The sequence below is a fragment of the Pelophylax lessonae genome (assembly GCF_965119305.1).
Source record: "Pelophylax lessonae genome assembly, chromosome: 5".
NCBI lineage: Eukaryota > Metazoa > Chordata > Amphibia > Anura > Ranidae > Pelophylax > Pelophylax lessonae.
Window position 1 is genome coordinate 236,012,821 of NC_138772.1, and position 27,404 is coordinate 236,040,224.

The following is a 27,404-nucleotide window of genomic DNA, read 5'->3' on the forward strand; positions in this document are numbered from 1 at the left end:
CACTCGTTAACTTCCCTAATCTCCCGCTGCCTCTCTGGTGTGGCTCGAGGTACAGGTAGTATTTCGGAAAATACTACCTTGGAGGTCCTAGTCCTCAACTTAGCGCCTAAGTCCCTGAAATCGTTTAGGACTCTCCATCCTCCTCTGCCTATGTCATTGGTACCCACGTGTACCATGACAGCTGGGTCTTCCCCAGCCCCACCCAGTAATCTGTCCACCCGATCCGCGATGTGCCGAATTGGCAGGAAGATTACCTGAGTCAGGTGTTGGATCAAGGTTAATGGTCCCTTCATCCGGACTTGTTTTATTTCCTGTGTGCCCAGTGGTGGACTCCAGAGGTGGATCTGTTTGCGTCTCGTCTCAACAGGAAAGTTCAGAGGTTTGTGTCCAGGTCTCGGGATCCTCTGGCCGACGCCACAGACGCTCTTGTGGCTCCTTGGAGTCAGTATCGCCTGATCTATGCCTTCCCTCCGCTTGTTCTCCTGCCGAGGTTTGTCTGCCGGGTGGCGAAGGAATGCATTCCGGTGGCACCAGATTGGCCTTGGCGGGCCTGGTACGCAGAACTGTTAAAAATCTGTGGATCTGCCATGGCGTCTTCCTCTACGGGAAGATCTCTTATCTCAAGATCTTCCATCCTGCTTTACGGTCGCTGGCTTTAGGGCTTAGCTGTTGAAAGCAAGGTGTTGAGGGATAGCTGTCTCTCTGTGGCCTTCAAAAGGGTAGGAATCAACAAATCAAAGTCGACATCTAGGAAGATCTATCATTGTACGTGGAAATCGTACATTTCATGGTGTGAATCGCTGCAGCTGCACCCTCGCTTTTTCTCTATAGCTAGAGTTTTGGCCTTTTTAAAAATGGGGTTGAGCAGTGCCAGGTGTCGGCCTTGGCTATTTACTTCCAACGTCCGTTGACTGCTAATAGTTTGATTCCCACTTTCATTAAAGAGGTGCGTCATCTGGCTCCTCTGCGGAGATCCCCGTTACTGCCATGGGATCTTAATCTGGTTTTGTCTGTTCTTCAAATTGTTCTCCTTTTGAGAATATTAGGTAGATTTCTCTGCTTTCTTTGTCGCAGAAGGTTGCCTTCCTAGTGGCTATCACTTCTGCCCGCAGAGTCTCTGAGTTGGCAGCACTGTCCTGTCGTTCGCCTTATTTGGTGGTCCACAGGGATAAAGTGGTCCTCCTACCTTATCCGTCTTTTCTTCCTAAGGTGGTGTCGGATTTTCACCTGAATGAAGACATTGTGTTGCCTTCCTTATTTCCTAAGCCTAAACATCACAAGGAAGTTGCCTTGCACTCTCTGGATGTGGTTCGGGCAATAAGGGTTTATCTGACGGTTACTGAGTCCTTCAGGAAGTCGGACTCTCACTCTTTGTTCTTACGGACAGTCGCAAAGGTTTGGCTGCATCCGCTGCTACCATTTTGAGATGGATCAGGCAGACGGTTGTTTAGGCTTATTCGATCAAAGGGTCAAGTTCCTCCTTTCCCTGTGAAGGCGCATTCTACTAGGGCGCTGAGTGCCTCTTGGGCTTTTCACCATCAGGCCTCTGTTGTACAAGTTTGTAAGGCAGCGTCTTGGTCGTCTGTACACACCTTTACCAAATTTTACAAGGTGGATTTGTTGGCATCTTCGGGTTCCTCTTTTGGCCGCAAAGTTTTGCAAGCTGCTGTTTCATGAGAGAAAGTTTTTTTGTTATTCTCTTAGGGGTCTTTTACCTGGGTGAGCTCCTGTTGTTTGGTTCAGCTCCATGTTGCCCGGTTGGCTAGGTTTAACCTCTTGGAGTTGACGTTACTGTCTGGTTGTGTTTTTCCCACCCCTGATGCCTATACTGCTTTGGGACATCCCACTCGGCTCATGAAAAGATGAGGCTGCGTCTATCGATGGACGATAGAGAAAATACGATTTTTGTAAGATCTTACCGTAAAATCGTTTTCTCTGATGACCATTGACAGACGCAGCACCCGCCCCTCTGTATGGGAATGGTTCTTTTTTCTTCACTGCTTGCAACTAAACTGATGTGCTGGGCTGTGGCAGTGGGGGTTATGCCTGGATGGACAGCCCCATGGGTGTGTAAATGGTAAAAGCTTTGTACCAACGTACTGCCTAGACTACTCCTGCAGGTGGCAGCATACCCACTGAGCTCATGGAGATAAAGCTGCGTCTGTTGATGGACATCAGAGAGAAAAATTTTACGGTAATATCTTACAAAAATATTATTTTTTGAACACATGAAAAATGTTCATTTTTGGCAATAAAATTACTTAAACCCCCCAAACATTTTTTAATTTTCTAAAAGTAGAGGCTCTGTAGAAAAAAAAAGATATTAGAAGGTTACAAATTTCTATACCATGTGCTATTTGCACTACTGTTTATTAAACGCAAATTTTTCAGGAAAAAATATATAATGCATTTTAGTGCAAACACACACAATATAATACCCATTTTTGGTAAAATCTAAAAGATAAGGTTGCATCGAGTAAATGGATGGCAAGTCTTATTGCGTGCGCCTGTGATAACTAATTTGAATTTTTTTTTTTTTTTAATCTTAATGCAGAGAATGCATTACAGTAAAACACCATTTAGCCTTTACAACCACTTTAACTGTGAATTTAAGAACTACATATCCCATGGTACCTTGTCTGCAAGCAGATGTTTCTGTACTGACTCTGCCTCCTAAAACTCCTCTTCTCACCATATCTGTAGTTCAGATGGCAGGCTCTGTGAATTCTGTGACACAGCAGTGCCTTTCACCAGAACATAGTGAATGTATCACAGAATCCAAGGAAGTAAATGTGTGGGGAACTTCACAAAGTAAATTTGTAAACTTCAAAATCATTCAGAGTAAGAGGAGTAGGCTAGAAATAATTGAAGTACAATTATGGAAATTAATATATGATTTTTACCTGTTGACCATTCTTATTATTATTGTTACAATACAATGAAATACACGCGGGTTAAGAGGGCCCTGCTTATTAGAGCTTACAATCCAATAGGGTGCAGTAAGTGGTACAAAAGGTTATAAATGTGGGGGATGAGCTGATGGAAGTAATAAAAAAATGAGTTGGAGGCTTAATAGGCTTCCCTGAAGAGATGAGGTTTTAGGGATCACCTAAAGACAAGCAGAGTAGGAGATAGCAGGACGTATTGAGGGAGAGTTCCAGAGGATGGGAGAGGCTCTAGAGAATTCCTGGAGACAAGGGGAGCTTGAGAGCAGGAGGTCTTGGGAGGGGGAGGTGCGGACAAGACAGTTTAGGTGATATTTGAAGACAAGATTGGTGATGTAGCTTGGGGAAGAGTTTTGAATGGCTTTGTATGATATTTTGAATTTAATTTGCTTGGCAATTGGAAGCCAGTGTAGGGATGTAGGGACCATAGATACACATTAACGTTTTATAAATGATGAAGTGCAAATTGCATACATCATACTCTCTAATAGATAAGAGATAATAAGAGATAATTATATTAGTGATAGACTGATATCATTTTTTTAATGCCGATACCGATATTTTGCCGATCCCATATCGGCCGATATTGGCCAATATTTTTGTACATTTAAAATTTTGCCAAATAAACACAAATTCCGACACAAATCTGTTACTGAACATGTAAATCGTTATTTATTAACATTTTTAACATTAAGGGCTTGTTCTGTTGACACCTTAAGTGCATAAACTGATAGGAAAACTTCAATTGCAGGGACGTTTGTTTGCATTTCACATCATCTGATTGTGCATTAATGCATAATAAAGTGCTGCAGTAGTGGACTCACTCATTGCAATAAATTCACTACTGCAGTGCAGTCAGTGCAAAACTGCTAGAAAAAAAGCTAGGCGACAGCTACACAGTGGACTACCTCGGCAGTATGACACTCACTGCAACTACTGCAGTCAGTAAAAAACTGCTAGAAAAAAAAGCTAGGCAACAACAGCTACACATACACAGTGGATTGGAATGGAGTCAGTGGAGGACTACCTCTGCAATATGGCACTCACTGCAACTACTGCAGTCAGTGCAAAAACTGCTAGAAAAAAAAGCTAGGCAACAACAGCTACACATAGTCACAGTGGATTGGACTGGTGTCAGTGGAGGACTGCCTCTGCAGTATTACACTCACTGCAACTATTGCAGTCAGTGCAAAACTGCTAGAAAAAAGCTAGGCAACAGCTACACATACACAGTGGATTGGACTGGAGTCAATGGAGGACTACCTCTGTAGTATGGCACTCACTGCAACTACTTCAGTCAGTGCAAAACTGATAGAAAAAAAGCTAGGCAACAGCTAGCTAGTGCTAGACAGTGGAGTTGGACTGGTGTCAGTGGACTACCGCTGCAGTAGGGCACTCACTCACTGCAATAATTTTAAATTGCTACTGCACTACTGCAGTAGTGATTTAAAGTTATTGCAGCAGTGAGTGGTGCACTACAGCAGCAGCAGTAGTCCACTGACTCCAATCCACTGTCTAGCTTTTTTTCTAGCAGTTTTGCACTAACTGCAGCGCAGCCCAGTCAGTGCCAAACTGCTAGAAAAAATAGCTAGACAAAAGCTAGACAGTGGATTCATTGGAGTGGACTGGTGGACAGACACTACTACTACACTTGCAAATCAATACTCCCAGTTAAGTAGAACAATATTAAAGTGCAGAAAGCATAACATTTCAGCATGTTCACCAGTTAAAAGGCTTTTTTTCTTTTCATAAATTGTTGTCACTTCACTAAAAACATGCTCACTTGGTACTGAGGAAGGAGGAGCAGAAAGGTATCTTCTAGTATGAGAAGCCTCATTTTTTTTCCACCACTGAAGAGGATCACTTCTTCTGTCAATTACTGGTTCCTTCAAATAGAGATGAAGTTCATCATCCAGGCTCATTATTGCAGATTCTGATGAATCCGCCGCATGAGGCCCCAATAAAACGCTGAACATTGCATCTATTTGACCACAATTAATTTTCTCTTCTGTCCATTGTCTTTTGGGACATTTTCTCCTGCATCCTGCTCTTCCACATCAGAAACCTTCTCTTCTTGACTTATCTTTTCGTCGGGAGGAACCTCCTGCACCTTCTGTTGAATATCTTCTGTCAGCCATTGTTTTGCCTTGGTCAATACATCATCAGAAGAGAAAGAATGGTTCTTGTATCGAGGATCCAAAAGACATGCAAGCACAACATTTTTTTTCTCATGCTTCTCAAACCATTTGGTGAGGCTGTCCCTCATGGCCTGCCTACATGCTTTAATGCCATGTGTGTTGGGTCCTTCATTCTGCTGAAGAAGCCTCTTTAGGTCTCTCACACATGGGATCACAGAGGAAATAGATGAGTGGTAATGACTCGCCTCCAGTGTCACTTCCTTAATGGGTACGAGCGTCTCAATAATGTTGGCTACTATGTCCCACTGATCTACAGTTGGACAAGAATGTCCTCCAAGTCCATATTCACCAGAATATATAGAGAGCTCGCTTCTGCTCCAGCATCCTTTGAAACACGTGTAGCGTTTAGTTCCATCGTGCTGGAACAGCCTGTATCAGGTTGTTTTTGGGTAGGCCAAGGTCTTCCTGAATGCACCTCAGTCGCTGCTTGTCAAGAACAGAATGGTGGAAATGGCCTGCACACTTCTTCAGCATGGTAATAATGTCTGGCAAAACTTTCTGGTTTGACAGACCATCATTTACCACCATTTTGAGGGTGTGTGCCATGCAACTGAGGTCTGACACTTCAGCAAGTCTCATACCTTTAACCATGTTCGCTCTACTGTCTCGCAGCACAAGCATCACTCAGTCTTTGGGGATTCCCCATTCTTCTAGCATGCCTAGAAACATTTCTCTAATGTACTCCCCAGTGTGGGATAAGTGCATCACTTTTGTATTAACACCAAATGCCTTCTTGTCCATTCGCTGTCAAAGAAGTGGGATGTAAGACTTATTAGTGATTCTGTTTGTCCTGACCAGCAATCAGTCGTGAATGAGAGTGAGTTGCCAGCATTCTCTGGTTGCAGCATAGTCTTTACTTTGTCAACAACCTTTTGGTGAATCTATTCCAGCATTTCAGTTCAATAAAACTTGTCACTCTTCAGTGTGTACCTTGGCTCAAGCATGGACATCAACCACTTAAATCCAGAGTCAGACACTATTGTAAATGGCTGGTTATCAGTGACCATCATCTCTGTGATTACTCTGTCCAGCAGTTGGGATCTTCCATCAGATTTTAGCCACCTGTTTTTTTCTGAAACATATCTGTTATTATTGCCTGGGGGTAGTGATGTTTCACCTTGTGATTCATTTTGTTTTTTCTGTCCTGCATTATACAATTCAACATGATGAACTCTTAGATGGGCCAAAAGATTAGACGTATTTTTGGTTTTTGCAGTTATTGATCCCATGCTTACATTGTTTTTGCAAGTGTTGCACAGTGCTGCTGATTTTCCTGCAGATGGAGAAGAGAAATAGTCCCAGACCACAATTTTAATTTTTATATCTCGATCTATCTCCATTGAAACAAGAAAGTCACTAATATAGGCTTAAACAAAATGGCTGGCTGGCATCCTGTGGTGGCTGGCTGGCTGGCACCCTGTGGTGGGTGGGTGGCTGGCTGGCACCCTTTGGGGGGTGGCAGGCTGACTGGCACTCTGTGGTGGGTAGCTGGCACACTGTGGTGGGTGGGTGGGTGGCTGGCACACTGTGGTGGGTGGGTGGCTGGCTGGCACCCTGTGGTGGGTGGCTGGCTGACTTGCACCCTGTGGTGGGTAGCTGGCAGACTGGCACCCTGTGGTGGGTGGCTGGCTGGCTGGCACTCTGTGGTGGGTGGCTGGCTGGCTGGCACCCTGTGGTGGGTGGCTGGCTGACTTTCACCCTCTGATGGGTGGCTGGCTGGCACCCTGTGTTGGTTGGGTGGCTGGTTTCCACCCTGTGTTGGTTGGCTGGCTGACTGGCACCCTGTGTTGGTTGGCTGGCTGACACCCTGTGGTGGGTGGCTTGCTGGCACCCTTTGGTGTCCGGCTGGCACCCTTTGGTCGCTGGCTGGCACCCTTTTGGTGGGTGACTCTCTGGCACCCCGTAATGGGTGGGTGGCACCCTTTGTTGGCTGGCTGGCAACCTTCCATGGCTGGCTGACTGGCACCCTGTGTGGTGGGTGGGTGGCTGGTTGGTTGGCACCCTTTGGTGGCTGGCTGGCACCCTTTTGGTGGTTGACTCTCTGGCACCCTGTAATGGGTGGGTGGCACCCTTTGTTGGCTGGCTCGCAACCTTCCATGGCTGGCTGACTGGCACCCTGTGTGGTGGGTGGCTGTCACGTACAGGCCCAGGGCCTATCGCTGGATAGCTGGTACACTCAGGATTCAGGCAGGGCCTGTGGCTGGCTGGTACACAGTGGGTGTGTGGGACTGTTTGGCTGGTTGGCACCGGGCAGCTGTGGGTGGTGGGTGGCCGTGGCGGCTGGGTCACAGAACGTGTGTCTGTGACTGGTCACTGTGATTTTGAAGGACCACTAGATCACTCACTTTCCCGACCGACTGTGCAGCATGCAGACTCCAGTGTGCCCACGGCCGGTAAAACGCACTGTAACGAAGCTGAGGGAGGCTGCCTAAGCGCTGCCCAGTGCGCGGAGGCGCGTGGCGCAACATACACGATGATGTCACGAAAATATCGGCAATATCGGTAACTCCAAAGGCCAATTGCGATATATCGGGGAAAGTGCATATCGGCCCCCGATATACACTGCGAATCTCCGAATGACGTAATCGCCGACCGGACCCGGAAGTGAGAAGAGGATAAATAAAGCAAAAAATCAGGTATTTACTAGCAAAAAAAAAAACTTTCCATTGGTAAAAGTCGTTTTAAAGGGGATTACATACATCTAAAGTGACTAAAATGGGTGGAACTCCACTTTAAGTGTTTCTTTTTTTTTTTTTTTTTTACCTTGTAATACATTCTCTGCATTAAGGTAATAATCTCCCCACTACTTGCTCCACCCCGCACCAAAAAAAGTCAGCAACTACAAAAACTTTAGCTGCTGACTTTTAATATTAGGACACATCTGTCCAGGGATCCCGCGATGTCGGCATACCAGCCGATTTTCCAATCAGCTCTTGGGTGCTGCCGCCGACATTCATTGTGAGTGAAACGGGCAGTGAAGCCTTAGGTCTTCGCAGCCGGTTCCCTACTGTGCTTGTGCGTAGTGCACTGCACTTTGCAAGTGGGCCAGCGGCGGCGGAAGAAAGGAGAAGGGGGGCTGAACGAGTGGGGTACCTCACCCCAGCAAGATCACCCAGAAGTTACCTGTCAAAAACAGGACCCCTGCTCCCCCCTCCCTCCCAAAAGGTGCCAAATGTGGCACCGGAGGGTGGGAGGAAGCAAACAAGCAGAGCTTCTCCTTTTAAGTGTATGTAAAGTCAAAGCCTATTTTTTAGGCCCCATGCACACAGGGCGTTTTTGCAGCTGCTGTTAGGAGCGTTGTATGTGTTTTTTTTTTTTTCAACTTAAAAACGCCCCTCTATGTTATTCTATGGCCTCATGCACACACAGGCTCTTAGGAGCTTCAAGTGGTATAGGAGTATTTAAGCTGCAAAAAAACCCAGGGCCTGCGCGTTCCGAGGACCAGCGCCAGAGCTGTAAAAACGCCCGATGCTGCTAAAGGCTGAATAACGTTGCTTAACGTTGCTTATACAGCGTTAAGCCACGTTATACGTTTTTCTTTGTATGTGATAATCAATGGTTCCCTATGGGAGCCCATTGATTTGAATGGAAGTCGCATTACAAGTCGGATCAGGCAGATCCGACTTGTGGTGCGACTTGCACTCTATGGATCTTGAGGGGAACTCCACGCCAAAATGGGAAAGAAGTGGCGTGGGCCCCCCCCTCGCCCATTTTCCAAACCAGGCCCTTCGGGTCTGGTATGGATTTTGAGGGGAGCCCCACATAGAAAAAAATGGCGTGGGTCCCCCCCAAAATCCATACCAGACCCTTATCCGAGCATGCAGTCCCAAGCGGAGGGGAGAAGACCAGAGTGGAGAAGTGCAGCGTGTGCTGTGTGCAGAGAGAGGAGGAGGAGAAGGTGCTGCGGGGGATCTCGGGGGAACCGAGGTGTCCGGTGACTGAAGGGGAGGATCATCTGAGCGGCGGCAGCAGCGGCAGAGGAGGACCAAGAGGGACTGAAGGACTGAATACCCCCCCACCCCTCAGAAGAGCGGCGGCGGCCGGGCTAGAACCCCCCCTCCCCCCCTGAAAGGAAGCGGGCGGCGAGCGGATCGGTAACCCCCCCTCCCTTGTTGAGGCGGCGGCGTCCGGTGCTAAGACCCCCCCCACCGAAGTAAGAGCGGGCGGCGAGCGGTGCGGTAACCCCCCCTCCCCCTTGTTGCGGGCGGTGTACAGTGGGCAGTAAACCGTCCCTTGCGGCGAGCGGTGCGGGAACCCCCCCCCCCCCCCCCACAGAGAGGAGCAGAGGAGACTAGCTGACAGGGAAGTGACCGAGGGAGAGGGGTGCTGAGAGGAGACTGACCGACTCACCGTCAGGAACTGCTAGTGACAGGCTTAAAGGGACACACACTAGGTAAGTAAGACTGGTGACTTAGATTAAACAGTGACTGAGGGTGTAGTGTAGTACCTGAGTGTCTGTGAGTACCTATTACTACCTGAGTGTCTGGGAGTACCTATTACTACCTGAGTGTCTGGGAGTACCGATTACTACCTGAGTGTCTGTGAGTACCTATTGCTGCCTGAGTGTCTGGGAGTACCTATTGCTGCCTGAGTGTCTGGGAGTACCTATTGCTGCCTGAGTGTCTGGGAGTACCTATTGCTGCCTGAGTGTCTGGGAGTACCTATTGCTGCCTGAGTGTCTGGGAGAACCTATTGCTGCCTGAGTGTCTGGGAGTACCTATTGCTGCCTGAGTGTCTGGGAGTACCTATTGCTCCCTGAGTGTCTGGGAGTACCTATTGCTCCCTGAGTGTCTGGGAGTACCTATTGCTGCCTGTGTGTACTGTGAGTGTTGTGCGTCTGACCGGGCTGTGCGACTGAGTGTTGTGCGTCTGACCGGGCTGTGCGACTGAGTGTTGTGCGTCTGACCGGGCTGTGCGACTGAGTGTTGTGTGTCTGACCGGGCTGTGAGATTGTGAGTGTTGTGCAACTGAGTGTCAAGCGAGTGTAGCGGAGTACCAGAGGGTGAGAAGGTAGAGTTAGGAAGCCAGGAAATAGCCACATAGGATAGACTTAAATTGCTGAATCCCCATTAGATTTGATTAGTAGGTACAATGCCCGGCGGGTGTGGAGATGCGACTCGGTGTACATCTTGTGATATGTATGCGTTCCTCAGACGTGATCGAGGGTGAATACAAATGCGCAAAATGTAAGCACGTTGCTTCCCTGGAAGCTCAGGTCCTGAATCTAGTGAAGCAGCTGGCAACACTGAGACGAATGTCCATACCAGAGGAGAGCCAGGATCGTACCAGTCAGGTGCAGGCAGGGGTCTGCACAGAGGTGGGCGGAGTATTGGAGGTGCAGGCATTAGAGCAGAGTAGAGGGGTGACAGTTAGGAGGGGTAGAAGGGGACAAGGCAAGGAGGCTGATCCTGGGCTGGAGCACCCCAATAGATACGCCCCGTTGTGTGATGTTGGGGAAACCAGTCAGGGACCAACATTGCTGGAGCAGAGTGACGCCCCTAGCTGCCAGGGGAAGAACTCCTCCAGTGAGGCCGGGAGAAAGGGAAAGGAAAGACAGGTGCTGGTGGTAGGGGACTCAATTATTAGAAGGACAGACAGTGTAATCTGTGACAAAGACCGTGTGCGCCGAACAGTCTGTTGTTTGCGGGCGCTCGGGTTCGGCACATCGCGGATCGGGTGAACAGATTATTGGGTGGGGCTGGGGAAGACCCAGCTGTCATGGTACACGTGGGTACCAATGACATAGGCAAAGGAAGATGGAGAGTCCTAAACGATTTCAGGGACTTAGGCGCTAAGTTGAGGACTAGGACCTCCAAGGTAGTATTTTCCGAAATACTACCTGTACCTCGAGCCACACAAGAGAGGCAGCGGGAGATTAGGGAAGTTAACAAGTGGCTGAGGAGCTGGTGTAGTAAGGAGGGTTTTGGGTTCCTGGAGAACTGGGCCGACTTCTCAGTCGGCCACCGGCTCTTTGGTAGGGACGGATTGCACCTAAATGGGGAGGGTGCAGCCGTACTGGGTGAGAGGATGGCCACAAAGTTAGAGGGGCTTTTAAACTTGGTGACGGGGGGGGGCAGGGTACAGATGTAGAATTAGCCAGTGGAAAGCAAGATTCAGAGGGCAGAAATGGGGGCATTAGCGGTAGGGTGTTCGGAGCTCCTAAACCCAGGGTGGGTATGGGGAAAAATCAAGAGAGCAGCCTAATAACAACAAATGAGGATATATGTAACCAATCAAAATTAAGAGGTTTGTATACCAATGCCAGAAGCCTGGCCAACAAGATAGGAGAGCTGGAGCTGCTGATGTTTGAGGAGGACTTAGATATTGTGGGGATAACTGAGACTTGGTTTGACAGCTCTCATGACTGGATGGTGACCATTCAGGGGTATTCCCTTTATCGCAGGGATAGAGAAGGTAAAAAAGGGGAGGGGTATGTCTGTATATTAAGAACAGTATACAGGTAAATATGAGGGATAATATTAATAATGGAGCTATGGATGAGGCAGAATCCCTATGGGTAGAGCTTCAAAGGGAAGGAACGGTGGGGAAGGTAATATTGGGCGCATGCTATAGGCCCCCCAACCAGAGGGAGGAGGGTGAGGCGGACCTCATGTTACAGATAGGATTGGCAGCAAGGATGGGAAATGTCATTATAATGGGGGACTTTAATTATCCAGATATAGACTGGGCAGAAGGAACCGCGCACTCAGCCAAGGCTAGGCAGTTCCTAAATGTTTTGCAGGACAATTTCATGGGTCAGATGGTGAATGCACCGACAAGAAACAATGCGGTACTTAACCTACTGATTACCAACAATACAGACCTGCTCACGGATATAGAAATACGGGACAACTTAGGAAACAGTGACCATAGGTCAATTGGTTTCAGTATTAATTACAGTAATAGGAAACACAAGGGTAATATAAGGACGCTGAATTTCAAAAGAGCCAATTTCCCTAAACTGCGCTCGCTGCTAGAAAATATCAAATAGGATAGAACCCTGGGAACAAAGAACACGGAGGAAAAATGGGAGTGCTTCAAGAGCATACTTAACAAGGGGATTGGCCAGTCCATTCCAAAGGGAAATACATTTAAAAGAGCAAAACTAAACCCTGGGTGGCTAAACTCCAACATAAAAATGTATATTAGTGCTAAAGAAAAGGCCTTCAAAAAATACAAGACTGAGGGGTCATTGGCAGCATTTAAGCATTACAAAGAGTGTAATAAGAAATGTAAAGATGAAATCAGGGCAGCTAAAATAGAACACGAGAGACAGTAGGACAGAGGAGAGTAAAAAGAACCCCAAGGAGTTCTTTAAGTATATAAACAGTAGGAAAGTGAGACCAGAACACATTGGCCCCATAAAAGATGATAAAGGAAATATGGCCACGGAGGACAGAGAAAAGGCGGAAGTGTTAAATAATTTCTTCTCTTCAGTCTTCACAAAAGAATCGGGGGGCTACACGAACCTTGCTTGTAAGGCCGAACTGAATAATACACCTCAGGAAGTGCCGCCATGGCTAACAGAATATAGACTTAGAGCTAAACTAGAGAAACTTAACATAAATAAATCCCCGGGACCGGATGGCTTGCACCCGAGGGTTCTTAATGAGCTCAGCCAGGTGATTGCCAGACCATTATTCTTGATCTTTAAGGATAGTTTACAGACGGGTATGGTGCCAGCTGATTGGAAAAAAGCCAACGTGGTACCAATATTTAAAAAGGGGCCGAGATGTATCCCGGGTAACTATAGGCCGGTCAGCCTAACATCAGTAGTCTGCAAAATTTTGGAGGGGATGTTAAGGGACCACATACAAGACTTTAGTAATGAAAACAGTATTATAAGTAGTAATCAGCATGGATTCATGAAAAATCGTTCGTGCCAAACCAATCTATTAACCTTCTACGATGAAGTGAGCTGCCACCTAGATAAAGGAAAGCCTGTGGATGTGGTGTATCTGGACTTTGCAAAGGCCTTTGACACCGTTCCCCACAAACGCTTACTGTACAAACTAAGGAAGGTAGGTATGGACCATAAGGTGAGTACCTGGATAGAGAACTGGCTCCAGGGGAGAGTCCAGAGGGTGGTGATTAATGGGGAGTACTCGGATTGGGCGGGTGTGGAAAGTGGGGTCCCCCAGGGTTCTGTCCTGTGACCAATCCTGTTTAATTTATTCATAAATGATCTAGAGGAGGGGATATCTAGTACAATCTCAGTATTTGCAGATGATACTAAACTAGGCTTGCCAATATCTTCTATGCAGGATGTGGAAACCTTGCAAGCGGACCTGAACAAAATAACGGGGTGGGCAACTACATGGCAGATGAGGTTTAATGTTGAAAAATGTAAAGTAATGCACCTGGGGGCCAGAAACCAGAAAGCAAGCTACTCACTAGGGGGGAAACCTCTGGGTGAGTCTAGGATGGAAAAGGACTTGGGCGTACTGGTAGACAACAAGCTTGGCAGTGGCATGCAATGCCAAGCCGCCGCAAGCAAAGCCAACAGAATACTGGGATGTATAAAAAAGGGGATTCACTCCAGAAATAAAGAGATTATTCTCCCACTCTACAAGACTCTGGTCCGGCCACATCTGGAGTATGCTGTCCAGTTCTGGGCACCGGTCCTCAGGAAGGATGTGCTGGAACTGGAGAAAGTCCAGAGAAGGGCAACAAAAATGATTAGGGGAATGGAGGACATCAGCTATGAGGAAAGGCTACAAGCACTGAACCTATTCTCTCTGGAGAAGAGACGATTGAGGGGGGATATGATATCAATGTACAAATACTGTACTGGCGACCCTAGCATAAGGAACAAACTATTCAGAGAAAGGAGATACAATAAGACACCTGGCCACTCGCTAAAACTAGAGGAAAGACGATTTAACCTTAAAGTGCGTAAGGGGTTCTTCACTGTAAGAGCGGTAAGGATGTGGAATTCTCTTCCACAAGCAGTCGTATCAGCAGGGAGAATTGATAGTTTCAAAAAACTATTAGATGGGCACCTTAGAGACCACAACATACAGGGGTATACAATGTACGGTTAAAAGCAAACACACACACACATCATAGGTTGAACTGGATGGACTGATGTCTTTTTTCAACCTCACTAACTATGTAACTGGATGAAGATTTTTAATAAACTTCTCAAAATGTCTCCTGTACATACACTGCCTTTTATGGGGTGAATGGGTAGGGGTACAATGTACCCCATACCCATTCACATAGGGAGGGGGTCCGGGATCTGGGGGGCTCCTTGTTAAAGGGGGCTTCCAGATTCCGATAAGCCCCTTGCCTGCAGATCCCCACAACCACCGCCCAGGGTTGTCAGGAAGAGGCCCTTGTCCTCATCAACATGGGGGCAAGGTGCATTGGGGTGGGGGGTGCAGAGCTCCTCCTGCCCCAAAGCACCCTCCCCCATGTTGAGGGCATGTGGCCTAGTATGCTCATCCCCTCCCCTTTCCTGGCCTGCCGGGCTGCATGCTGGGATAAGGCTCTGGTATAGATTTTGGGGTCGACCCCACGCCGTTTTTTTCCCCCATTTTGGCGTGGAGTTCCACCTCAAGATTCTCACAGCGCAAGTCGCACCACAAGTGGGATCATCCTGATCCGACTTCCATTCAAATCAATGGGCTGAAAGCCGTATCAAAGATGGCTCCTAGGCAACCATTGATTTTGAATGGAGGCAGAAAAAACGCTGCTAAAAGCCAACGTGGCCAAACGTGCAGTAACGCCAATGGAGAAAGCTACTAAAAGCACGTTTTTACAGCTGCTTTTTCCTGGCGTTAGAAGTGGCTCTGCAGCGCGTTTTTTCTGACGCCCTGTGTTCATGGGGCCTTAGTTTTGAATAGAGTAGGGAAGAATTAGAACTATTGCTAGCTTTGTATATTTTTGGGGAAAGTGAAAAAAATATTTTTGGAACCATAAGGTTATTTAATTGTTCTTGCTATGCAAAAATATTAATGTTGAAGTAAATAATCTGGATCATAGGGAGGCAGATCCAAACCCCAAAGGATCTCCACAGTCGTCCTTGGCTTGTAGTTTAATGTAACCAAAATGCAAATTGAAGCGCTACACCACTACAAAGAGGTCCAGATACAAATTTATTCCAATAAAAGTCAAAGACCCCAAAACACACTGGATACTTTTTGGATTGCCTCTTAACAGTGGTGTGGTGCTTCAATTTCCAGGTTAGTATTGTCTGTCTCCCAGCTAGATAAATTCATCCTCTTTAGAGAGATTTCCTTTCATTTCTTTTTACATCTTTAGGAATAGAAGCAAAGGGAAATCTGCTCAACAGTACCCAGCAAAAAAATAAAAAAAAACGTACATGGTTTTTACCCTTACCTATTCTAACAGTGAAAAAATACATCTGGCTATACACACATTTTAATACCATTTATTGACATTGTGATAAGCATTGTTTGAAGAGTGTCACGTGACCGCTGTACTGGCTTCTTAGCCCCTCCTGCCGTAGCCCGTAGATGGGGGCGAAGATGTGGCCGGGAGTGATGTGCCCAGCCTGAAGAGCTCTGAAAAACGATATTTAGTGGCTTAGTTTTCCATAAATAATTAGTTTTATGGCTGCACAAAAGCGGGGCTGGTAGTGACAGTTTTTAAATGTTTACTTTATTACTAATAGCGACAGGATGGGGGGAGGGATCTCTCACAGACTACATTGACCGATCTAGCGAGGACCGATATGCACTTTCCCCGATATATCTGTATCGGCCACCAAGGTGGCCGATATTACCGATATTTCGGAAAGTGCTTGTACCGGAGTGATGCCTGCAGCTAGAGGCATCACCCCGGTACCGGTGTCCATAGCCAACGGTCGGCTTTCTTGTAATGACAACCAATGTGGCTGAGGGGGGACGTCCCCTCCTGCTGCCTTCAGCGGCTCGCCTGGGCCTCTCGTCCCATCGGGAGACCCGGGCAACCAGCCTACACGGCCGCTGAAGACCTGATCAAAGCCGAATTCGGCTCCGATCGGGTCTCCATGCAAAATCCCGGAAGTGTTCTCATGACATCACTTCCGGTTACTGGTGCCAAATTAAAAAAAATTACAGCATTCAAAGCAGCCAAACGTAGCATTTTGAATGCGTTTAAGTGCAGAGGAGGGGTTTGGGGTCTTTTAGACCCCCACATCCCTTTCACAAGAGTACCTGTCAAGTAAAAAAATAAAACCTTTTTAAATGTACGAAAATATCGGCCAATACCGATACGCGATGACCAAAATATCGGTATCGGCAATGAAAAAACGATATCGGTCGATCCCTATCACAGACACAGAAGCCTGACAGCCAGGGAGGGGAGAGGACGGGGGACAGAGGAGAGCAGCAGATGACGGATGGCACGTAAGCTGATCACGGTGTCAGGAACTCAGCAGCCATGATAAACTGTGATAAGCTGACCCTGCCTGCCTACACCAGCACTGTGCTGTATAACATTTTTTTTTTTTTTTTTTTTTAGGGTTACAAACACTTTAACCACTTTGCCACTGCTCACTGGAGCTCTACTGCGGCAAAGTGGATCGTTATCGTCTGGCGACGTAGACCTACGTCGCCAGACGCTCCTCTTTCTCGGCGGCGCGCGCCCGCCGCCGGAGGCTCGCTCCTGCTGTATTCAGTCACAGCGGGAGTCGGGCCAGGGGAGGAGCAGCGGCGATTGCCGCTGCTCTTCCCCGATCGTCGGGGAATCGAGTCTGGAGATCCGCCCGCTTGTGTAAACAGAGCGGGCGGATCTCCTAAGTGACAGGCAGGGTCAGATTGCAGGGTTCAGCATAGCTGAACCTGCGATCTGTCCTTGTGTCACTCAGTCACCTCCCCCCACACATGTCAGTAAGCACCAGGCATACATTGACCCCTCCCTCTCCAATAAAATTAACCCCTTCCCTGCCAGTGTCATTTTTACAGTAACAGTGCATATGTATAGCACTGATTACTGTAGTAATGTCACTGGTACCCCCAAAAGTGTCAAAAATGTCAGTCAAGGGTCCGATCTGTCCGCCGCAATGTCGCAGTCCCGCAAAAAAAATCGCAGATCGCCGCCATTACTCGTTAAAAAAAAAACCACCAAAAATGACAGAAATCTTTCCCTTAGTAAACGCAATAACTTTTGCGCAAACCAAACAAAATACGCTTATTGTGATTTTTTTTTACCAAACATAGGTAGCAGAAAACAAATTGGCCAAAATATTTTAAAAAATTTGATTTTTACATTTTTTTGGGGGGGAATTTCATATAAAAAAAATTTGAAAATATTGTTATTTTTTTTAAAATTTACGCTCTTTTTTTGTTTATAGCGCAAAAAGTAAAAATTGCACAGGTGATCAAATACCACCAAAAGAAAGCTCTGTTTGTGGAAAAAAAGGACGTAAATTTTGTTTGGGTACGGCGTTGCATGACCGCGCAATTGTCAGTTAAATTCGCACAGTGCCGAATGTGTCGCCAGACGCTCCCCTTTCTGGGCCGAAAAGTGGCCCAGACGTAAGACAGCAAAATCCTCCGGTGGTAAAGTGGTTAATTAGTACATAATCACAATGTGCTCAGCAATATACAGAAGATTAGCACACCCTCTGGCAAGCCTTTAGCATCCATCTTTCATGCACATTTGCAGTATTTACCCTTTAAAAACATGGAAACATTTTAAAATATAGAGGCTGTTTGCAGATTCCGCATGCAAAGGACTTCAGGATAGTGGCGTCATGTCCTCGGAGTTATGCAAGTGGGCCTTAAAAAATATGGAAAGCTATAGCATAGTCTATGGTTGCTGTATTTATATTATTAATGAGTAGTGTGCTAACATGGCCATTTTACTGGACTGTATACACTATATTAAACAAGCAAAAAATTGGGGGAGCAAGCCGTGAACATGTATATCTAAAGGCGGTGCAGCTATGGACCAAGCAACATGTATATTAACCACTTTACCACTAGAGCATTTTGCTGTCTTACGTCTGGGCCACTTTTTGCGATTCGGCACTGTGCGAATTTAACTGACAATTGCGCGGTCATGCGACGCCGTATCCAAACGAAATTTAAGTCCTTTTTTTCCCACAAACAGAGCTTTCTTTTGGTGGTGTTTGATCACCTGTGCGATTTTTACTTTTTGCGCTATAAACAAAAAAAAAGCGTTTATTTTGAAAAAATAACAATATTTTTAACATTTTTTTTTATATGAAATTCCCCCCCAAAAAAGATGTAAAAACCAATTTCTTTTTTACATTTTTGGCCAATTTGTTTTCTGCTACCCATGTTTGGTAAAAAAAAAATCGCAATAAGTGTATTTTGATTGGTTTGCGCAAAAGTTATTGCGTTTACTAACTAAGGGAAAGATTTATGTCATTTTTGGTGTTTTTTTTTTTAACGCGTAATGGCGGCGATCTGCGATTTTTTTTTTGCGGGACTGCGACATTGCGGTGGACAGATCGGACCCTTGACTGACATTTTTGACACTTTTGGGGGTACCAGTGACATTACTGCAGTAATCAGTGCTATAAATATGCACTGTTACTGTAAAAATGACACTGGCAGGGAAGGGGTTAATTTTATTGGAGAGGGAGGGGTTAATGTATGCCTGGTGCTTACTAACGTGTGGGGGGGGAGGTGACTGAGTGAGCTAGGGACAGATCGGATCTTCAGCTATGCTGAACACTCCGATCTGTCACTCCCTGTCATCCAAACTGGATTCCCCGACGATCGGGGCAGAGCAGCGGCGATAGCCGCCGCTCCTCCCCTGGCCCGACTCCCGCTGTGAATGAAAACAGCGGGAGCGCGCCTCCGGTGGCGTGCGAGCGCCGCCTACAGGGGAGGAGTCTAGCGACGTAGGTCTACGTCGCTGGACGATAACGAGCCACTGTGCCGCAGTAGCAGCACAGTGGCTAGTGCTAAAGCGGTTAAAAAAGAATAGCGCACACATGCAAAAGAAATTACTATCAAATATGGAGACAATCCATAAATAAAAATGGGGATTTAGTCCCACCATATGGCCATATCGTGCTCAAGCCCACCACTACGTCAAAGTACCCCATTATCAGTGGGTCCTACACTATCCATAAAAAAGGGGTGAATCCAGCCTCTCTAACCCTTGGAGACAACACTCCTTGCTGGGATAGATGTGCTAATGCACTACAAGAGACTCCTCCTTTGTCTACTTGATAGTGGACACTGATAGAGCACAGGTGTGTGTGGGGGGTGGGATGCTCAACCCCAGAAGTCTGGTCAGACCGAATACATAATAAACAAGCAAAAATTTGGGGGAGCAAGCCCTGAACATGTATATCTAAAGCCGGTGCAGCTATGGACCAAGCAACATGTATATTAAAAAAGAATAGCGCACACATGCAAAAGAAATGACTATCAAATATGGAGACAATGCATAAATAAAAATGGGGGTTTAGTCCCACCATATGGCCATATCGTGCTCAAGCCCACCACTACGTCAAAGTACCCCATTATCAGTGGGTCCTACACTATCCATAAAAAAGGGGTGAATCCAGCCTCTCTAACCCTTGGAGACAACACTCCTTGCTGGGAAAGATGTGCTAATGCACTACATGGGACTCCTCCTATATTTTGCTTGTTTATTATGTATTCGGTCTGACCAGACTTCTGCGGTTGAGCATCCCACCCCCCACACACACCTGTGCTCTATCAGTGTCCACTATCAAGTAGACAAAGGAGGAGTCTCTTGTAGTGCATTAGCACATCTATCCCAGCAAGGAGTGTTGTCTCCAAGGGTTAGAGAGGCTGGATTCACCCCTTTTTTATGGATAGTGTAGGACCCACTGATAATGGGGTACTTTGACGTAGTGGTGGGCTTGAGCACGATATGGCCATATGGTGGGACTAAATCCCCATTTTTATTTATGGATTGTCTCCATATTTGATAGTCATTTCTTTTGCATGTGTGCGCTATTCTTTGTATACACTATATTACCAAAAGTTTTGGTACAACCTGCCTTTACACGCACATGAACTTTAATGACATCCCAGTCTTAGTCCGTAGGGTTCCATATTGAGTTGGCCCACCATTTGCAGCTATAACCACTTCAAATCTTCTGCCTGTCTGCATTAAAACTTCGGAGGGCTGTCGGCAAGCGATTAAATAAGTAATGTTACTTTCACCTAAATAAAAACACAGCCTTCCAAATTAGGCATTCAAGGAACATTCACACTTTGCGTTGCCATTAGATCATATTTATCAGACTTTGCTTTTGTTGTTCTTTTGCTTTTTTTTCTATTAAAAAATGTATATTGTCTTTTTTCTCATAGTCCCAGAAATCGTAAAAGAGACTCAAGATCTTATTGAACAAGGTGCACTGCTTCAAGCACATCGTAAATTAATGGACCTGGAGTGTTCTAGGGATGACCTCATGTATGAACAATACCGTATGGATAGCAAAAATACCCATGACATGAATCTTATTCAAGCTTATTTTGGTGAAGTACAACATCTGTCTGATGAGTTGGCCAAACAACTGTGGATGGTAATACAGAGATCGATAACCACTGTTCGCAAGGATCCTACCTTACTTGTTTCAGTAGTTCGCATTATAGAGAGGGAAGAGAAGATAGATCGACGCATGATGGATAGAAGGAAACAAACTGGATTTATTCCACCGGGAAGACCCAAGAAGTGGAAACAGAAAATGTTTGACGTTATTGATAAAACAATTGGAGCACGAATTGAGGGTACACAAGCAGAGACAAGAGAATCTGATAAAATGTGGTTGGTGCGGCATTTGGAAATCATCCGTCGTTATGTGTTGGATGATCTTATAATAGTCAAAAACTTGATGGTGCAGTGTTTTCCACCTTCATATAGCATATTTAGTAAAGTTTTGGAACTGTATCACAATGCTTTGTCTTCTCGGATCCAGGAGTTAGCTTTAGAAGATCTTGAAGCCAATGAAATTGTCAGCATTCTTACTTGGGTTTTAAACACCTACCATAGGTAATACTAACTATTTCAGAATCTGAGTACTTTTCTTGTTTAATTTTTTTATTTAGTGCTAAGAATTTAAACAGCGTTTTTTTAAATAGTATACATTCTTATCCCTGCTATCTCACATGCAGATATACTAGGGACAATTTAGACAGGAGTAAGTTAACCTACCAGCATGTTTTTTTGGAATGTGGAAGTAAAGCTATATAAGTACAGGGTGAACCCAATGCAGATAGCATCCTAGCTATTGCTGCAAGGCAGAAGTGCTAACCATTAAGCCACTGCATTACTCATTTTCTCTTTCGTTCATTGATAAACACAGCTCATGATCTTCTTTGACCCGTGGGTTATGCAGCTCTTCCTAGGAGTAGGACACTAGGTGGAAAAAGGGTTAACAAAAGTTAACAAAGCTTAACTACGCCTATGGGGCAGTCCCAGGAGGTATACTCTCAATTCCTGCTTTAGGATCTAATTTTATTTCTGCCTACTCAGAAGTAAGGACCTAGCTCCTTGCTGGGATCTCTGGTCCTGGCATTTTTTCCTTTTTAAACTTAATTTTTTTCTTCTTTTATTATTTTCTGTTCCTGTGAGAAATACAATTAATTTGGTTCCTGTGAGAACTACAATCAACTGCCGATCTGGGCAAAGGACTAGATATCCTAGACCCTTACGGTCTTCCCAGTCTGGCCAGCGAGCGCACGCAAGCCTCAGCTCCAGGCTAGGTCGGCCGTGACATAGCCCCACTGGACGGGACTGGCCTGTGAATGAAACACCTCGCGAGAACACACATGACCTGGTCGTGGGCTGAGTTACAGCATACCTCTAGCCCGCAACTACCCCCTATTTCAATATGGGAAGGTGGTCTGCCAAGGGTGGTGCTCACCCGGTTCCATGGTGTGGTAAGTAGTGTCCCCTCTTCTCCCTTTGAGGTCCCTCAGGGTGGACGTGGGCCATGCCTTGGGATGGTTGGACCCAAGGTTCCCTTCCCCCAGCTCCTCTAACTGTCATGGGGGTCCTTTGGCCCCAACCTACCCCCAACCTACTTGCTCCTGTAAAGGGGGGATGGATGTGGTTGTTGCTGACCGGGCTGTCTGGATCGCACGGGGGGGGGGGGGTTTGAGCAAGTTCCCGGCCCACTGGGGGTTAGTGACTGGGGCAGGGATGTCCTCTGGACTCCCTGTCGTGGTTATTGGGCAGGGGGGAGCAGATGTCTCCTCATCCGCGGGTGTGCTCATCACATGGCTGGATCGGGCCAAAAATGTAGTCCGTGGCTTTGCGGCCTGCTCCCGGCTGTCCAAGTGCCTGACCACATGGCCAGATCGCGCCAAAAATTGAGGCCGCAGTTCTGCGGCCTACTCGCGGCTATTCGAGTGCCTGGCCAGGCCGTCCGGGGCCGAATCGGGCCCCAAATTTAGGCCACTGCTTTGCAGCCTACTCACAGCTGACTGTCCGAGCTGATGACCAGGCTGTTCGGGCTGCTGACCGGGTTGATGGAGCAGCAGACGGGTGTCCGCCTCCCCCCGTCTTCCTCAGGGCGGTGGACATGTGGTATGCCTGGCGCCCCCTTAAACTGGGGGGGGAGATGTGGGGGCACTGCATTTTTTAGCAGTGTGAGGGTTATTGTGTGAGGGTACTCTGCCTGCGCGTCCCCCTCTTCCCCTTTCTAGGGGGCTTTGTCCTAATATGTCCTCTTTGGAGGGCGACCCTTAGGTCTAATAGGTGGTCCTTTTGTGGACCTTTAGCCAGCATCTCCTTTAGGGATGCACTGATCAGATATTAGGATCTGATATCGGGGGCCGATACTGCCACAATAGCTGTATCGGGGGATTGGTAAAATTAACTGATCCACGGGCCGATCTGGCTCAGCCGTCCATTACTTGGTGTAGTAGTAGTATGGGATGGGAGCCGCTACTTCCTGTATAGGTCCGGCTCACAGGCGGAGTGATATCAGATGCACTCCGCCTGTGAATGGAGGAGCCATACAAATGAAGCAGCGGTTTTGCTCTGTACTGCAGCTGCATGCATATTGTGTATGTGTGTAGTTCCGGAGCGGTATTGGGATTGGCAAATACACAATGCCAGATATCGGTATCGGGACAAGAAAAGTCGGATCGGTGCACCCCTAGTCTCCTTGTGGGACTGTGGTCGGCAACCTCCCCTGCTTATTATGTTCTCTGGGTGAGCTTAGCATATAGCGACTCTACTGGGTCTGTATCCACGCACTTCGGGTGCTCTGACGATGAGGATGATTCCTCTTTTACTGCACATTCAAGGACGCTGGTGAATGCACTGATTGTATTGGTGCAGGAAAACTTGGGGAATGCAGCTGCTGCTTCTGCGTCAGAGACACTGGTCCCCTTGGGGCCTGCAGATCCCCTAAAGCAACAAAGGTATTTCCCTTTTCCCGCCTACTGTGACAAAATTGTCGCGAGTCAGTTGAGTTGTTCTAAACGCAATATGGCGGTGCCTAAGCGTTTCGATAGGCAGTATTTCTTGGCAGTCCCTGTTGAGTATGTGGGCAGTCCCACATGTGGCTAAGGCATCCAGGCTGAATAATTCTGCCCCATTTCCGGTGGAGGAGTCTACAGTTTTTAAAAGATCCTTTTGACGGGAGAGCCGAGACTTTGGCCTGTAACATGTTTTCTGTTGCCGGTTCGGTCCTTAGGCCAGTTTTCAACATAACATGGTGTCCCTGACTTTCCCAAGTGGGCAAAGCTTTTGCGCCAACATCTGGAGGGGGAACAGATTTCTCCTGCTTTTGCGGAGCTGGTAGACTAGTTGGTCCAGGGGTTGCAGTTAGACCGCGATGCCTCTCTGCCAGCGGCTCCCTTAGTCTCTGGGCTGTCCGTGACAGCAATGATCCTTTGGCGCATGATATGGCTAAAATGCTGGTCTGCGGACCAGACTTTCCAGATGACCTTATGTGATCTTCCCTTTGTGGGGAATCGTCTGTTCGGAGCCTCCCTGGAAAGGTCTCCTCTGGAGGTTCCATGAGGACCCGGTCTATTATGCCGAGAGCGGGTCCTTCCAGACTTGCAGACAAACAGCCCTTCTGCCTGAAGGGGCGCTCTCATCTGTATCTGGGGTGGGGGAGGACTTCTTCGTTTCTTTCCGTACCCGTGGTTCTCCTTGATTCAAGTCAAGTGGGTCAACGAGCTGATTCGTTCCGGCTATAAGATCAAGTTTTCGGTCTTCTCCTCCAGAGAGGTTCTTTCCTTCCAACCTGCGTTAATCCCCAGACTGCCTGCTAGATCTCTTCAGGGCGGTGTAAGACTTGCTAGTACAAAAGGTGATTGTTTTGGTCTCAGATCTCGGAATGTTTGTTTCATGTTTGCAGGTCCCAGGAAGAAAAGCGAGGTTGGTGCAATCTTGGACCTCAAGCTCTGAACTGCTTTGTGTGGGTACAGATGTTTCGAATTAAGTCCATTCGTGCGGTAGTGGCATCCCTACATCAGGGGGATCTTCTGGCCTCTATTGATAGTAAGGACACTTACCTTCATATTCCCATGTATGTCGGTCATCCGCGCTTCCTCGGCTTGCTGTGGGCAAGGAGCATTATCAAGAGGTCTCACCTCAACCACTCTGGTTTTCGCAAGTGTTGGCCCGGTGTTGGCATTGTTGTTCCAGCGGGGAATTACGATACTGGAGTACCTGGATGATCATCTTCTGCGAGCATAGTCTTCGAATGCTCTGAAGGACAACCTGGAGATTACTGTGGGGACACTGCAGGAGTTTGGTTGGAAATTCAATTTCTCTATCGCTCATTGACAGACGTAGTCTTCTTGATTCTCAAGAGCTGGGTTATGTTGTCTCCGCAGGAGTAGGACTAGGCAGAAAGACAAAACGTTCTGGCTCCACCTTAGGGGCAGTCCCTGAGGGTATATCCTCCCTCTCTCTGCTACAGGGAATCAGTTTTTTTCTGTCTAGTCAGGTTAATTTAGTGTTGTCGGTTCTTCAGAAACCTCCCTTTGAAGATATTAGGGAGATTCCTCTACCCACGTTGTCCCAGAAGGTGGCCTTCTTGGTGGCTATTACTTCTGCACGCAGGGTGTCAGAACTGGCCGCATTATCTTGTCGTTCACCATATCTGGTGGTTCATAGAGATAAGGTGGTTCTTCGTCCGAATCCATCCTTCCTACCAAAAGTGGTTTCAGAATTTCATCTGAATGAAGAAATTGTATTACCTTCCCTGTGTCCTAAGCCCAGTCATCCTCGGGAGTTTGCTTTACACTCCTTGGATGTGGTCCGGGCGATCAGGGTATACTTGAAAACGACAGACTCGTTTCGCAAGACGGATTCACTTTTTGTGATCCCAGATGGACCCAAAAAGGGGTTGCCTGCATCTGCCGCGACCATTTCCAGATGGATCAGACAGACGGTAGTGCAGGCTTATTCTATTAAGGGTCGGGAGCCCCCGTTCCCTGTTAAGGCGCACTCCACTCGGGCACTTAGTGCGTCATGGGCCTTTCGCCATCAGGCGTCAGTGGTCCAGGTGTGCAAGGCGGCTACCTGGTCGTCGGTGCATACCTTTTCTAAACATTATAAAGTTGATGTAATGGCATCGTCTGATGCCTCGTTTGGCCGCAAGGTTTTGCAGGCCGCAATTTGAGGAGACCAGTGGTCTAACTCGAGGGTTTTTTTCCGTTGGAAAATTTTTTCTTTAGTCTCATTTTTTGTTTATAATGAGCCTTTAAAACTTCTAGTTTGGCACCGGTTGGGCCTTCTAGATTGGATTTGATTTTGTCAATCCCACCCCTCATTTGTGGCACTGCTTCTGGATGTCCCAGCTCTTGAGAATCAAGAAGACTACGTCTGTCAATGAGCGATAGAGAAAAATGGATTTTTGTAAGATCTTACCGTAAAATCCTTTTCTCTTAAGCTCATTGACAGACGTAGTACCCGCCCCTCTATCATTGAGTTGGGTTGGGTTAAATTCTCTGTACTGCTTTAAACAGAACTGATTCCCTGTAGCAGAGAGAGGGAGGATATACCCTCAGGGACTGCCCCTAAGGTGGAGCCAGAACGTTTTGTCTTTCTGCCTAGTCCTACTCCTGCGGAGACAACATAACCCAGCTCTTGAGAATCAAGAAGACTACGTCTGTCAATGAGCTTAAGAGAAAAGGATTTTACGGTAAGATCTTACAAAAATCCATTTTTCCAGGTATTGGCTCTGGTTCTGTCCACCTAGTTGGACTATCTGGGTCTGTTCTGGACTCGGCCTGAGCCAGGGTGTTCCTCCCATGGGACGAGGTTCTAAATTCTGTCCACACAAGACCTCTGCAAAGAGAGATTCTTGCAATGTGGGGCAATAATCCACAGTCTCTATACAATCTGACCCTTTTGAGCCGGGGTATGAGAGGGTCCCTGATTCAGTGGCCTCGCTCTCCTGCGCTTCGACAGGGTACATTTTCCTTCCCCTGTACTGGACGGTAGTCACAACGGATGCCAGCCTGTCCAAGTCGGTTGGCGTTTTTTTGGCACGGAATGTGATCAGGGGGTCTGGACTCTGGAAGAATCCAGACTACCGATTGATATACTGAAAATTTCCTCCGGAGATGTTTCATCAGTTGTGTCTCTGGTGGGAAACTCCTGAGGTGGTCCTGTTGGCCTCCCATATCAACAGGAAGGTGCTACGCCAGAGACGCACTAGTGGCTCCTTTTGGGTCCAGTATCGTCTTATATACATCTTTCCTCTTCTAAAACTTCTGCCAAGACTCCAGCGTAGGCTCAAGGCAGAAGGTAGTACGGCCATCCTAGTGACTCCAGACTGGCCTCGCCGGTCTTGATACTCAGATCTGATACGGCTGGTCGTCGATGCTCCTTGGAGACGTCCTCTTAGAGATCTATTGGCTCAAGGGCCAATCTTCAATCTTGCTTTACAGTCGTTGGCTTTAACAGCCTGGTTGTCGGAAGCCAGGTGCTGACAGCTAGAGGGTGATTCCCACGCTGCTGTAAGCTAGTAAATCTACTTCTAGGTAGATTTACCATCGCGTTTAAAGAGCGTACTGTGCTGATGTGAATCTCTTGGGGTTCACCACTGCTTCTTTTCGGTGACTCGAAGTTTGGCTTTCTTCCAACGAGATGTGGAGCAGCGTCTTGCCTCGGGTACCACCGGGGGGGAATGGGGGGGGGGGGGGGGAGTTCGGCCTTAGCGGTTTTCTTCTATTGTCGTTTGGCTATGTTTTCTGTGGTTCGCACCTTTGTTCGGGGGGGTCGCTACTTGGCTCCCCCAGTGTGGTATCCATTGCTCTTGAGGGATCTCCACTTGGTGCTGTCGGTTCTTCAGTAACCGCTGTTGGAAAATATTCACGAGATT

The 27,404-nt window shown here is 47.2% G+C and overlaps 1 protein-coding gene across 1 annotated transcript in view; it reads left to right on the top strand.

Moving 5' to 3' along the window:
- The window catches only part of EXOC3 (exocyst complex component 3), a 230,627-nt gene that overhangs the window by 64,279 nt on the left and 138,944 nt on the right, over nt 1-27,404 (top strand). The window contains exon 4 of the mRNA XM_082257483.1: nt 20,416-21,097. Within this exon, the coding sequence (XP_082113609.1) occupies nt 20,416-21,097 (682 nt within the window). The remainder of the gene's footprint in view (nt 1-20,415; nt 21,098-27,404) is intronic.